The sequence below is a fragment of the Cydia strobilella genome, chromosome Z (genome assembly GCF_947568885.1).
Source record: "Cydia strobilella chromosome Z, ilCydStro3.1, whole genome shotgun sequence".
Taxonomy (NCBI): domain Eukaryota; kingdom Metazoa; phylum Arthropoda; class Insecta; order Lepidoptera; family Tortricidae; genus Cydia; species Cydia strobilella.
In genome coordinates this window covers 12491068-12506639 of record NC_086068.1, presented here as the reverse complement: position 1 = coordinate 12506639, position 15572 = coordinate 12491068, and the positions used below count along the sequence as shown (strand labels likewise).

General features: G+C 40.4%; 1 protein-coding gene across 2 annotated transcripts; it reads left to right on the top strand.

Annotated features, from left to right (window-relative positions):
* The first annotated feature begins 7708 nt into the window (after positions 1-7708).
* LOC134754445 (LITAF domain-containing protein) lies at positions 7709-15020 on the top strand. 2 transcript variants are annotated; one of them, XM_063690776.1, is made up of 4 exons: positions 7709-7810; positions 8048-8196; positions 8958-9111; positions 10078-15020. In XM_063690776.1, the coding sequence occupies exons 2-4, from the start codon at positions 8049-8051 to the stop codon at positions 10181-10183; spliced, it is 408 nt and encodes a 135-aa protein (XP_063546846.1). In that variant the 5' UTR covers positions 7709-7810; position 8048; the 3' UTR covers positions 10184-15020. The 2 variants fall into 2 exon arrangements, with proteins under 2 accessions (XP_063546846.1, XP_063546845.1); XM_063690775.1 differs by lacking the exon at positions 7709-7810 and having other exon boundaries at positions 7931-8196.
* The last annotated feature ends 552 nt before the right edge of the window (positions 15021-15572 follow it).

Here is a 15572-nt window from a genome sequence, read left to right as displayed (position 1 = left end):
TAGCATTACTCATTATTTCAGTTGTACTGTACATACAACGGGTGCATACAATGACTTATCTATAAGCGCAGCTATAATTCGCAAGCTAATGCTGCAGCTAGTGATTCGATTATTTTCTAATGTTAGTTCTGCGTGTCCTTCACATTGGAGTTTCATAGGAAGCTGGGGTAAAGTCAACCACATATTATTTAATGAGAGCTGGGTATTGTAATATAATGTTTATCGTCAATGACCTCAACACTGGTTTGGTTGCCACTTCCCACTGGCTTTAATTTCGTCCCACCCAGAAGAATATATTGCTGCCATTTATTTCAATGATGCTGCAAGGTAGCTGCTACCTCTCCATCGGTGACCGTCTTCTTTCATCGGCATCGATTCACGACCTCGAGGAGTACGCTACATTGGCCACTCACAGTCCGTCAGCATTGAGCAGTTGCGGCAGCAGTCAAATCATGAAAGAAGCTTTGGAACCTTCCACCAGAGCCTGAGTGATATACACACGCTCTGCAACTTGACGCCGTTGTGCTCGTAGAAGAGAAGATACCTCTTCACATTCAGTAACTTGGCGGCCCGCTGTTATGATGTACTTACTTCCTGCGTAGAGCAGTTTGGTTGAAAGGCAAGCTTTCAACGCCCGGGGGCATGTTCACAAGAAAGCACACCTCCGCGGATGCTGGCAGTTTATATATAAAAGATAATGTAGCTTCTTTTGTGCTTTTGCATGTCAAACGTCACTTACTCATTTTCCACAAGAAATATTAAACACATATATTTTTACATTTGGAGTTATTTTTAATATAAACCCGTCAGACCCGTAAACAGGTAGTGACCCTGCCTGTGTAGCCGATGGTCCTGGGTTCGAATCCCGGTAAGGGCATTTATTTGTGTGATGAGCACAGATATTTTTTCCTGAGTCATGGGTGTTTTCTATGTATTTAAGTATTTATATATTATATATATCGTTGTCTGAGTACCCATAACACAAGCCTCCTTGGGCTTACCGTGGGACTTAGTCAATCTGTGTACCTAAGAATGCCTATAATATTTATTTAATTATTTATTTATTTATAATAGCTTCAAATCCATATTTATCGCCTTAAATCAAAATCTGATAAATGTGACATAGCACGTTCATCCACTCACGTCTTCATTATTGTTATTTATATTTAATTTCTCTAAAACAGTTTCATTGGCTGAATGAGTAATGCCGTTGACTATTGGCAGTTTTAGAACGAAAAAGTAAAATATATTATAAAATTAGAGGCAATCCCGCTGATTTCTTTTACGAGTACTTTAATTAACAAATCCTTTTAAAATTGTTGCAGTTTCCTAAAATATGTTTTTTCATAAATATTGCATTTTTATGTTTTTCGTTATGAAAGTACAAAGTCATGCAAAGTCTCATATTGAAAGTAGGTTCTAAGGAAAAAATCATGGCCATACTTCTTATTACCTTAATAAAGTACTGATTATGCAAATTTGCCTTGTCTTATTTTATCCCTTTGTTAACAATCTTCTATACTAATAGCTCTAGTTTAGCCTATTGTGTCTGATGGAAAACTACGGAACCCTACATTGAGCATGGCCTGACATGCTCTTGGCCAAGGTCGCGGTGCGGTGTAGTAGTCTGTTGTCACACTCTTACAATGCAGTCCGCCTTGCAGGACTGCGGAGTAGGATATAGCTCACACACTTCCTACATTGCAGTCCTATCTACCAGAGGATCTACCACGAAAGACGAAAATCGAAATTTCGCTATCTGCCTCCCTATCGCTCTTGCGATAAACTAGAATATCTAGCTTCGCGCCGTGATTCGCGCATGAGTGTGGAGGGGCCCTTAGTGATAAATTGCTCCAGACTACGCGAACGCGAGTGTGGAGTCGATTTCGCTGATTAGCGAACTAGACTCCACAGTCGCGATTGCGGCTTCGCGCCGCGATTCACGCACGAGTGTGGAGGGCTTCAGGTTTTAACGCGACACTTTTTAAGCTCTCATACGAATGGGGCGTTAAAAAAGCGCTTGAATCTGCCCGCACTAAATTCGATTTAAAGTTGAAAATCCAACAACGCTTGATAAAAAGCGCTACCGCCATCGTGTGAATAAACACACACGTTTCCATTTGTGTCATTCAAAAGGGCCCTCCACACTCGTGCGCGAATCGCGGCGCGAAGCCGCGAACGCGAGTGTGGAGTCTAGTTCGCTAATCAGCGAAATCGACTCCACACTCGCGTTCGCGGCTTCGCGCCGCGTAGCCTGGAGCGGGCTAAACGCTTTTTTAACGCGCGTTAAAAAAACTCTCGTTCTTATGGGGCCTAATCAAAGTACCCCATACGCACGACAGTTTAAAAGCGTTGCGTTATCGCCCTCCAGACTATGTGCGTGAATATTAGCGGCGCGACTTCGCGGAGAGAACATTCGCGACGTTTACATATGATTTCACACTCGCACAATTTCACGGCGATTTCGCAGTTTGGTTTGCGGCACAAGCCCGGTCCAGACTACGCGGCGCGAAGCCGCGAACGCGAGTGTGCAGTCGATTTCGCTGATTTGCGAACTAGACTCCACACTCGCGTTCGCGGCTTCGCGCCGCGTTTCGCGCACGAGTGCGGAGGGCCCTATAGACATAGTATATACAAGCATCAGCTGATCGAACTGTTGGGCCCCATACGCATGAGAGCTTAAAAAGCGTTGCGTGTGTGACGCAACCATAAGTAAGAAGGAGAAAGAGATATCGCTTTCTCGCTCTTACTTATGGGTGCGTCCCACACGCAACGCTTTTTAAGCTCTCGTGCGAATGGGGCCTTAGTCATTTACGGCATCATACGTTTTAACCATGAATGTAGGGCCCGCTCCAGAAAGCCCTCCACACTCGTGCGAGCTTCGCGCCGCGTAGTCTGGAGGAGGCTGAAGGCGCCGCCGCGAAGCCGCGAACGCGAGTGTGGAGTCGATTTCGCAGATCTGCGACGCTCGCTCCACACTCGCGTTTGCGGCTTCACACCGCGATTCGCGCACGAGTGTGGAGTGAGATTTAACTGTATTGTTTGTCCTTGTCACATTTTTTTTAATTCCGCACTGTAAATTTAGTATGGTTTATGGTGGGCTACAAATCTTCTCGACCAATCATATTGTCGCATTGCGTATGTTCTGTCCCTCACGGGCGCACGCGTATGTAATGCTAGGTTTATGCAGGTTTATGCATAAAGCACTCTGCAATGGCTATACCAATTATGGATGGTATAGAAAGGATGCCAATCTCTTATGGCAGAATTGTTGCAAAAGTGTCCGCTTTGAGCTTTAAATAATAGTTACTAATCTCTCCGGTGGCGCTAGGTAGGCTCTGTGACCAAAGAGTATTGTAATATATAGGAGACTCTATAAGGCCCCTCCACACTCATGCGCGAATCATTCGCGCCCTTATGACATGAACATTATGAGGTATAATAATGTAGAGATGAAATGCGGAAGGGCCAGCAAATAACCCGACTAAATTACGTAGGTTTTTTTTTATCTTTATTTATTTATAGAGGGTTTTAAGTTTTAAACAAATGCCACCCTCATAGTGGCTCTCTAAAAAAACTACAACAGACTAACTTTTACTAGGGTCAATAGTATCCTGGCTTGTCCAGCCTCAGAAGAGGCTGGGCTTCTTTATAATATGGTCAAAGACATCATTTAATTTAGAAATTACGTAGGTTATTTGTGGTATGTTGTCAGGAATGTTAAAACGTGTTTTTAATTTTGTCGCATTGCGTATGTTCTGTCCCTCACGGTCGCACGGGTGCACATCTATATAAAATACTAGGTGTATGGTCTAGGTACTTCAGTGTATGGTGGCGCCGCCTATTTACTGTTTTTTACGGTCACTTTTTGATACATGAAGATTCATTTCCTTACCTCTACCTTCCATAATACCAATACCACAACCTCTTAAGGTCCCTCCACACTCATGCGCGAATCACGGCGCAAAGCCGCGAACGTAAAGGGCCCTCCACACTCGCGTTCGCGGCTTCGCGCCGTGATTCGCGCATGAGTGTGGAGGGACCTTAAGTGTGGCGTCACCTTAAGTGTGGCGTCGATTTCGCAGATTGTTCACGCCTTCGCTCCTAGTTCCCCGTTTTTTTTCTGTTTATTAGCCCGCGTCAAAGGAGACGCGAAGCGCGAACTGGACTAGGAAAGACTCCCATTACACACTATTTTGACTCATATGTGGCAAGACAAATAATAATTATATTATATAAAGCGGCTATATTTTACGGTTTTACAACAAAACAAAATAGAAAAATAGCTAAATCACGAATGATGCCATAGATAACTAGCAGTTAAACTCGATCAGCTGATGCTGTTCCGCCATCTTGACGCGAACCAAACTGCGAAATAGCCGTGAAGTTTGCTAGTGTGGAGTCATACGTCAACGTCGCGACATGTTCTCAGCGAAGTCGCGCCGCGATTCGCGCACATAGTCTGGAGGGACCTTTATCACCGGAATGCACCTAAAGGTCTATACAGACAGTGAGTATTATATTCTTTGATACAGACGGGGATAACTTTTCGCCAATCTGATAAAATTTACCGATCATATCAAGCCGTGCGGACGCACCGCCATTTTAAGCTCGCTCCAGACTACGCGGCGCGAAACCGTGAACGCGAGTGTGTAGTCGATTTCGCGTCGTGATTCGTGCATGAGTGTGGAGGGCCCTTATTTGAGCGCTCTAAATAGCTAAACAACATTATATATTTTGGTATCGTTGCGTGTGTGGTCCTTTGCGATACTCGCAGATTTCTGTCGGTATCGGCCGATATATGGGCCCTCCACACTCATGCGCGAATCGCGGCGCGAAGCCGCGAACTCGAGTGTGGAGCCTAGTTCGCTGATTAGCGTAGCGTAGCGTAGACTCGTCCTTATTATCGCTCCGTCTGTGATGAACTTAACTCAAAGGGCCTCGTGAACACCGTACCCACCGAAGTTCGCGAATTGCGGGCATCTTTCTCTGTCACTCCTAATGACGCCTTCACTGGAGTAAAAGAGAAAGTTGCCTGCAATAACGAACTTCGGTTTCCGCGGTAGGCATTCAATATTCTCACCAAACATGGCTACTATAAAGGGCCCTCCACACTCGTGCGCGAATCGCGGCATGAAGCCGCGAACGCGAGTGTGGAGTCTAGTTCGCTAATCAGCGAAATCGACTCCACACTCACGTTTGCGGCTTCGCGCCGCGTAGTCTGGAGCGAGCTTTAGACATAGTATAGTAGTTATAGACATGAAACCGAGCAACTAGGGGTAAGAGAAAGACATATTCATGTATTGACAGATTAATGTATGGCAGCATAATCCTTTTTCTCTTTCACTCTTATAAAAAAAAAACGGTATTTCGCCATCGCCTCCTACCTATGCTGCCATAACCCGACCATGAAAAAAAACCCGGTCGGTGATAAGGACAAAGCATGGCACTATTTTCTCTTTCCTCTTATAGGAATCGCAATAAGACTATCTTTCTCTATCAAAGACTTGGCTACTATAGTTTGTCAAAGGACTGTCTCATTTCAAACATAGACAGAGATAATCATACTATCTTTGTCATACAAGTACTAGCACCCAAAAAAAAGGACGAGTATAGTTTTTTTGGTTCTTATTTACTGCCAATTTGGTTTGATCAACTATCGGTGATAAGGACAAAGCATGGCACTATTTTCTCTTTCCTCTTATAGGAATCGCAATAAGACTATCTTTCTCTATCAAAGACTTGGCTACTATAGTTTGTCAAAGGACTGTCTCATTTCAAACATAGACAGAGATAATCATACTATCTTTGTCATACAAGTACTAGCACCCAAAAAAAAAGGACGAGTATAGTTTTTTTGGTTCTTATTTACTGCCAATTTGGTTTGATCAACTATATATGAGCTACCTAATAGACCTAACACACTACCGCCCCGCACCGCGACCTTGGTGCGGTAGTGTTGTATGACTTTAAAAATATACTTAACTTCAGTCCAGACGGGGACAATTTTTCGCCAAATCTGATTAAGGTTCCTGTACACCATGGCCCAGCGTAGACCAGTCTAAGGGACGCAGCTATGCGGTGGAATGAGATAGGAATATCACTTGCTCCCTCTAACGCATAAATGCGTCCCTTGAAATGGCCTACAGTGGGCCATGGTGTACAGGAGCCTTTAAATTGGGCTCGCCCATAGAAGGTAGGATCATATAGAATTGGCCGACCGCGTGCGCCCGTGAGGGATATAACATACGCAATGCGAGTAATGCGACAATATGATTGGTCGAGTAAATTTGTACCATACAAATTTACGTTGGTGAATTTAAAAAAAATGTGAGACTGAAACAAGGACAAACAATTATAACGTTTTCTCTGCTACTCCTACTGAAAAATACTCAAGACTATCCCGTTCTGACAGTTCCCCCACCACTATTGCCTAATCCAGTTTTATACTATAGTTGGTCAAACCAAATTGTCAGTACATAAGAACAAAAAAAACTATACTCATCCTTTTCTTTTAGGTGCTAGTACTAGTGTAAGACAAAGATAGTATGATTCTCTCTGTCTATGTTTGAAATGAGACAGTCCTTTGACAAACTATAGATTCATGGGCTCGCTGATTAGCGAACTAGACTCCACACTCGCGTTCGTGGCTTTGCGCCGTGATTCGCGCATGAGTGTGGGGGACCTTTAAATTTAGAGCGCTCAAATAATGTGAGACGTAGCTTTAAACTTCCCTAAAAATAATGAAAATATTTTTTTTTATGCATAAAAAACCTATAGCCCCTCCACACTCGTACGCGACTCTCGGCGCGAAGCCGCGAACGCGAGTGTGGGGTCAAGGTTCGCTAATCAGCGAAATCGACTCTACACTCGCGTTCGCGGCTTCGCGCCGCGTAGTCTGGTACGGGTTCAATAATCATAAAGGGCCCTCCACACTCATGCGCGAATCACGGCGCGAAGCCGCAAGCACGAGTGTGGAGCCTAGTTCGCTAAACAGCGAACTAAAGGCGAACTAGGCTCCACACTCGCGTTCGCGGCTTCGCGCCGCGATTCGCGCATGAGTGTGGAGGGCCCTTTATAATAATTATATTTGCCATTAAAATGTCATAAGCCCGCTGTAGACTGCGCGGCGCGAAGCCGCGAACGCGAGTGTGGAGTGGATTTCGCTGATTAGCCACTCGACTCCACACTCGCGTTCGCGGCTTCGCTCCGCGATTCGCGCACGAGTGTGGAGGGTCTTTATGAAATAACCAGCACAGTGCTTATTTTTTGGCGCATGGCAACATTAATGAATCGTACACAATTTTTTTTTGCGCATGGCAACATTATTGAATCGTAATCCTAAAAATCGTCGCCCCATCCCTAGAATATCACTCTATGTGTCAAATATTTATAGTCTGTGGTCTGAAGCGGAAAGTGGACTCCAATTATTGGGCTGTACATTCTTGGGTTGAGCAATCCTGGGTCGAGCATTATCGGTACGGGCCAATAATATGCGGCCAACAATCGGCGTCTATTAAATGGATTCGAATTATTGGGTCGTGTATTATTGGGTTGAGCGTTATCAGGGTGTACAAGCTCGGTCCGAGGCAATAATATGAAGCCACTGTTTGAACAGGGCAATAGTGTACAACCCCATAATACGCGTCCAAAAAAGTGGTCGCCAATTATTGGGCTGTACATTATTGGGTCGTACATTAACCGGACTCCCCGTTTTCACCTGCGCAAACTTTGTAATCAATCAATCAATCTCAGCATCCTTTGTTTTGATTAACATTAATTATAGTTGTATTTAAAAAAGGAATTATAAGTGAGTGTATAATTTACTTTAAAACGATTTTTCATCTCTAACGCTCAAGTAAATATATCTTTAAAGCACGTTTCTTAGAGCATCTGCTGTATGTTTAATGGTTCGGTAGGAATCATACCTAAAAATAGCTTTCAAGTTTGTATTGCATCATCGTATGTGTGATATTGATTACAGCGCACACTGTTGCTTTCAAGAGTATTGTGTTCACTTGTCAGTTATAATTGTAATTGTTGATAGCATGGAGAAAAGTGGTAATCCTCCCCCATACGGATGGGGCAACGGTTATCACGTGCAAGTGCAACCCCCGCCGGCGGCACCGCCGAGCTACTCGCAGGCGGTCGGGGGAGTCGGACCCTCCAGCCCCTACACACCTCATTATCCTCCCAGTAAGTTAATAAAGTAAACATTTTGTCAATAAGTAACATTTCAAAAATAAATACATATGCACATCCTGAGCATTTTCATAACAGTGGCCTTGTAACGATTCTACTATTTCCAAAGCAAGGACATTCAACAGCATACATTTGAACACCATTTGAATATGTGTAAAACATTATCTCTGATAAAACATTGTTGCTGTTAATGAATGTGTCTGGCTGGTATATTGGAAATTTATAAATCAGTCAATCCACAAAAAATGCTGTAAAAGGAAGCTTAATAAGGTGAAAACAATGATTAATAATCTGACTCCACATTAACTTATACCAGGGCCTATTATTACATTGTGAATAAAATATTAAATTATACTTGAACTGAAGTTAACACTATTCCATTGTCCTTGACACAATATTATGGTGGTAGAAATAGCCTGTGTTAATTTTACTAATTAGTCATTTAATTGATTCAACTGTATATGCAATGAGGTCATGCTTGATAACATCCGCTTCGGGCTGACTAAGGCTTCTACAGAATCAACTTTTCCAAGGAAAGTTTCTAGAAAACTGGTCATATCCCTACACATTTTTATTGCATTTTATTTGAATTTGTGTGGAATCAATTATCCTGTTCCATAGAATAGTTTGACTGATTTCTTATAGGTATGGTTATGTATCTTCTTCATGCCAACACATTTTTTCGAGAAGGATCAACTTAGTTTTTTTTTTTACTAATATACATGTTATAGCTACATGCAAAAGTTTTTTTTCAGCTGCCGGGCCTCAAATTGTAACTACAGTTGTACCAGTTGGACCACAGCCTACCCACATGATCTGCCCAAGCTGCCATGCTGAAATAGACACTGCCACCAAAACGAAACCAGGCCTGCTTGCATACATATCTGGCGCCATCATATTTTTGCTGGGGTAAGTTATATCAAACAATTATAATCCCATTTATAAAAAAAATAACTACACAACATCAAAATACATGGAAGAAAAAGGAAGGCCATTGCCCAGCAGGTGAACAGTAACCCAGCATTTCCCAAACCATGGGTCATGAACATTGAGTGGGCCCACATATGTGTGGGAAACAGAATAGACCGCGAGGCAGGCGCAAATTTCGTCAGTCATCGCCTCCCGGGCGAAAACTCGTATAGCGGTTAATAGCTATGTATGATGAACCCCTGTGAACGTCAGCTGCCGCTCTGTTGGTGGGTTGAGGAATGGCAGCGCCCGAAATGCGTAACACGGTCTTTCCACCGCGATACAACCGGCTGACGATTTGTTTTATTAACAATAGCATCTAAACTATTATCTGACAAAGTATCACACAGGAGGCGATGATGCAGATGACTGAAAAGAGTTTTCTTTTTTACATGTTCATGTGACCAGCTGACGGTCTTTTCACAGCGATACCATCAGCTGACGATTTTGTTTATTCACAATAGCATCTAAACTATCATCTGATAAAGTATCAAGCAGGAGGTGATGACTAAATTTTTTTAAAGACTATTTGCTGCCATTCCTCAACCCACCAACGGAGCGGCAGCTGACGTTCACGAGGGTTCATCATACATAGCCGTTAACCACTATACGAGTTTTCGCCCGGGAGGCGATTGGTCATTGAAATCTGTTCCTGGCCCGCGGTCTATAAGATGACATTCCAACCAATCGGGCTATCTGAGTGTTAACAATAATACTTTATGCCCCCTTTTTAAGACGGCCAAGAGGAGGCTCCCGAATTTGGCAGTTTTTGTTAGATAGGTTGGAGCCCAGTCAACTTTGGGAACCACTGCTCTAACTGCTGCTCTTCTTTACGTCTTCAAATAAAAATAAACAGACAAATGCAGTACAAAGGAAGAGATACATGTTGTGATTATTTTTATTCAGATGTTTCTGCGGTTGCTGCCTCATCCCTTGCTGCATAGATAGTTGCATGGTGATACACCACAAATGCCCCAACTGTGGGGCCAAACTTGGACGTTATCAACGATAAGGATCTACTCAGTGTTGTTAGTTGTGTAAATAATACATAGTAGTAGGAAATATCATCTTAATACAAAAAAAAATTAACAATGATCTGAATCCAAAAATCTCCGCATTTAATTTTGCCAGAGATGTATTTATAAGGATGGTTTTTTAGCATATTTAAAGCTTATACTACATAAAAAATTTACACCAGTTTGTTTAGGGCTTATTGGCCTACAAAAATCGATTTTTCTAATATGCAGACTAATTAATATTTTATGAATTTGTGCTGCTACTTTCATACAAAATGCCAAATAATAACCTTCCCTTTTATTAAACCAGTTATATACCCCCAAAGCTAAATTTTATTGGGATTTTTTAAGTACTGTTCGTAATTGTAGGCGCAACTGAAATAAGCGGTCGCTCGTGCAACATTTGTACCAGCTGCAGTGATTATGTGTGGCTGGTGACCTTCTCCTTCTTAGGTGCTCCGTGTAGTAGTTGAGGTCATCTGTGGTTTAGGGTCAAACTAAATTTCATTCATGGTATTACAAAACTTATGAGAGGAAGAAGCTACATCAACTCATGAATGTCGTTTTTAAAGAGAATAGTGACATGTAATTATATGAATTTACACTTCAACAATTTTTCTACAATGTGTCTCATTCCTGAATAAAATTTGTCAAAATGTTATATGTAAGTTTGTATGTTGTTATCGAACTGTTCAGCGAAAATGTTCAATCCATTGTTCGTAATAATATAACATTTAAACTTTACTATGTTCCGTGTTTCAATTTCAACAATATACATAGAGTAACTTAATCTTAACCATAAAACGCTAACCATTTTATATTTTTAATTTATCTTATACCTTTAAACGAGCAATTCTTGTATATGTATTTATATATTTCGGGGATCTCGGAAGCGGCTTAACGATTTCGGATAAATTTGCTATATGGGGGTTATCAGGGGCGTAAAATCGATCTAACTAGGTCATAGGACCTAGCTAAGACAGAGATAACTGGGAAAACGCGCATTTCTGGGTTTTTATGTTTTCCTAGCAAAACTCGATCTTCCAGATATTATTTATTAATGGTTGTATCACCAGTAAGTAATTATAATTTACTATTTTTTTGTGATCCATGAATTTAGTAATTCCGGTTATGTGTTCATTTCAGTCATTTCTAATTTAAGCTGCCTATAGATATCACACGTTCTATTGTATTGATCTGTCTGTAATTAAGTTAAAATAATAATTAAGTTCTAGGCATAACATATTTTCATGCTTGTATGTATACTAAAGTATCTAATTTAAATGTTATATATCTAATTGATGAGTACCTATATTAAGTACTAATCTTAATATATAAACACAGTAAGATAGATATTGATGTACCTAATTATTCCTATAACATGGAATCCTTGCTTTGGTGTTTAATCTGTATTAAATTATTAATATATTAATTAACTAATACAAGTTAAATTACGAAAGCTATCGATTCGAAATCCGAGTTTAAACTTGAATTGTAAAAATGAGCTTTATAAAGTGTTCATCACCTTTCTACTAAAATTTTAGACTGGTTGAGACTAATTTTTTTTTTATAAGGCGAGAGTCTCAGAAATGTAATTTCGTAATTGGTTTTGTTTTGAGATAAGTGCTATATAATTATATTAAAAATTAAATAACGTCTAATAATAGGTATATTAAAATGTAAATGATGATTTCAACGAATAATATCGTTAGTATAGGGTATTTGACTGTATTTAAAATAAATTCTTTTTTTTACACCATGGTCCGTGCATGAAATAAAGCACCAGAAGATTAATAGAGAAACGTAGACAGCAGTTATTTTTAGAAACAATTTATATTTTAAAACCCGATATTAAGTGCCAGTTGCACCATCCGCACTTGACAGACTGATCAACGTCACCCGGCGCGCCGCGGCGGTTTACTATGAAACTATCCATACAATAAAATTTAGCGAACACTTTAACGATCACAAACAGTTGGTGCAACCGACCCTAAGAGTAGGTAGTTTCATTGTGACGTCACGTTCAAAATTCCGTACTAGCAAAATCGTTTTGACAGTTCGAAAAAAGAAACTGATTTGACTCGTATACAAATACCAAAGATAGATATAACTCCGTAATAGATGGATGTTTTAATGTTTATTTGGGCACAAACGGTACATGTTTCTTATAACTAGTGTCTTATACATAATTCATAAACCAATAATAATGGATACAGTCTAAGGATAAAACGTGCCTCGAAAATCACGAAAATTTGATTCTCGATCAGAGGGCGCTACTAGCTTTGGCCTACTGTCGTATAGATGGCGTTGACGGTTTTGTTTGTTATTTAACAATTTTAACGCATATCAGTGAAAAAACATGGATCAAAATCATAAAAATAATTAATGCAAATAAAAAAAAAACATTTATCCATATTTAAATACATTGTATTGTATTTTTATAAATCTTCATTTATAGTTTTAAAGTGTGTCGACAGATGGCAGTGAATTTACTGGGGTTACAAAATTTACTATGACAGTACCGCTCTAGTATAGGTTACTCTATGCAAATACCCTATTGTTAGACCTGTCACTATGCCTATTACTTTAGCACTTACATACTTGTTAGAACGTGACAGGCGATAAAATTGCGACCGCTTAAATCAAATCAACTGATTTGACTACTAGTCAAATCAGTTTCTTTTTTTGAATTGTGAAAACGATTTTGCTACTATGGAATTTATATGAAACACTAGCATATGACGTCACAATCAAATCACCTACTCTTATACGGGTTTTAAAATAGAAATTGTTTCCAAAAATAACTGCTGCCTTCGTATCTATATTAATCTTCTGGTGCTTTATTTCATACATGGTGTAAAATAATTTATTTAAAATACCCTCGTTTTACTCCCGGCTACAACCCCCGCGCCGGATGCTTGCGTCGCTCCCGAGCACTGGCGCTCTTTCTTTTTATCGCTAGTAGACTTCTGTCAGTGTCAATAGCAAAATGACCTTCAAATCGACGTTTGCCGCGATTGTTCAGTATTACCACAGAAGCGTTAGCGCTATACGGCCTATACGATATGACAATATTACACAAGTAGTAGGCTCTTTTTAATTTTGATTCTTCTTCACTCTACAGTGAGCGTTGAGACCCAAATCACCAAGGCTGTAGCTACAGACAGCTTCTTAATGATATTCTTATCAAGGTAGCTAAGAATATGAAAAATATAGTTTGGTCAGCAAACTAGTGTTTCCAAAAAGGGCCGTAATTAAAAAGCGCGAAAGGTTCAATACTATTCTAACTATATAAACCTTTTTTCACCACACTACTCATACTCTTGTTTCTTTAAAAACCTTAGAGGATATAACCAAACGGAGACGCCTTGTCTGTAATTTTCTTTACAAAAAAGTCCGCCGATTTTTGCGGGGGAGGGGAATGTCAAATAGCCATGTCAGGTAAACGTCAGTGCATATATTGTGTATGACCATTGGCCGACTATTTTCGACAGAGGAGAACGTCTGTTAATGGCTACTCCGTTTGGTAATATCCTCTAAGTTAAAACCCGATAAAGAAGTTGCATTTACGACCTTCAAGAAAATAGCGTACTCCCATATTAACGGTTAGCAACGCACTTACAACCCCTCTGGTGTTGCGGGTGTCCTTGGGCCACGGTAACCGCTTACCATCGTGCGATTTGTCTGCTAGTTTGCCTCCTATATCATACAAAAAAATATCCTCTTAAATGGCAAAGTAACTTGATGCATATTTTGAGTTTTTTGCTCACTTTGGCATGTTGAATAAGCTTTTTAGAGTGAAGATTTTATGGGATAAGTATTCAATAACATTCGTTTCAGTTCTATTTGTAATATTTTTCAGCTCAATTTGAATTAGGCTATGTGAGTGCAGTGAGTAAGTATGCACTTTTGTCCCAGGCGATGCCGCTTGGCACGATTGTTCCTAAGGACAAACAAAGCTGATTTAGCCCGGTCCCGCCGGTAGCCATCAGATCGTAACGTGCCTACCCCCCATAAGGGGGGAGGGGGAAGGGTTGGCTCCCCAGGTCCAATCTATGCTATATTTCTTCCTACTCTTAGCAACTAGGGCAAGTTATATATCATTTTCACCTCAGCAGCTCGAACAAGGCTACTTTCGTCACTCCCTGGAGTGAGGAAAGTGCGACTTTCCTCACTCCAGGGAGTGAAACAAAGTAGCTTTTTAATTTAGTGAAGGCCATTAACTGCCACACTTTTTTTTGTCTGTATTATTCTGTGTAATTCGAAATACATTTTAACCTTTAATTTGTTGAGGTGAAAAATTATGTGTGCAACACGAGAACAAAGTTATTTTACATCTCGTGTTTTTGAGTCCCTCGCTACGCTCAAGCTTCGCTTTCTCGGGACTCAAAATAAACACGAATAAACAAGAAAAACCAACTTTCCTCTCTTGTTGCACAAATAACTATTTCATATAATTTAGGGACGAAAACATTTTATTCATACTTTGAAAACGCATTTCTATGGAAATCGTCACTCAATCCGCTACATATTTTTACAAAAAAATGTATGACTGCCTGCTTTGAAGTGATACTTTATAGAATAAGGAATCCCTAAATTATATGAAAATTATATGTATATAACTTGCCCTAGTTGCTAAGAGTAGGACACTTACTTTAAAAAAGTCTTGAGAAGGTACTATCAAAAACTAGTCCTTTAGGGTGATATAATAATAGCCCACATCTAAAAAAAAAACAAATTATCGCGGTTTTTTTCGATTTTTGACTAAGTTGCGTTCGGCGCTCGAGGTCTCAAACTTGGATTAAGTATTCATTGAGCCAACATCATAAACAAGTCTGCGAAAAATCAGAACTACCGGATTTGACGCAAACGAACCCCATTACAAAAGGCGACAGTTACTGGATTAGTTTGTGGTGAAAAATTTTGTTTCACTCGGTAACTAACGTTATTGACTCTTTGAACCACTTGCTGCGGTCGTGGTTCAATTTTGGAGTCTTTCACTTGCTCTGGTATCGATATTAGATTAGCATGAGGGGTTAAATAATTTGCCCGACGAATCACTATTATTCGCGCTATTTCTAGTGATTGGTTACGTAAATACACAAAATTTTGAACAAGCAGTCTTGTTTCCATCTTTTTAGGCCTCTGCCTTTATTTGAAGACTTGAGGCCTCCACAGACGTCGCCGATAATTGCATGCGATTTTCGTTATGTTGCGTCGTAAATTGGGTTGGCAACTGTCAAAGGTTTGCAGAGATGGCGCCATCATTGCTTGCCCCTTTTTCTATGAGATTTGGCTTAAAGGGCTGGCATCCAGTGCATTAAAAAAACAAAAGTTTGACACAATGGGGTTGGCAACTGTCAAAGGTTTGCATAGATGGCGCCA

Excerpts from the sequence above, each read along its gene's own strand:
- LOC134754445 (XM_063690775.1), top strand. The coding sequence starts at position 7,965 with ATGTGTGATATTGATTACAGCGCACACTGTTGCTTTCAAGAGTATTGT. Across the intron at positions 8,197-8,957 it reads CACACCTCATTATCCTCCCA|CTGCCGGGCCTCAAATTGTA; the intron begins GTAAGTTAATAA and ends GTTTTTTTTCAG. Across the intron at positions 9,112-10,077 it reads GCCATCATATTTTTGCTGGG|ATGTTTCTGCGGTTGCTGCC; the intron begins GTAAGTTATATC and ends ATTTTTATTCAG.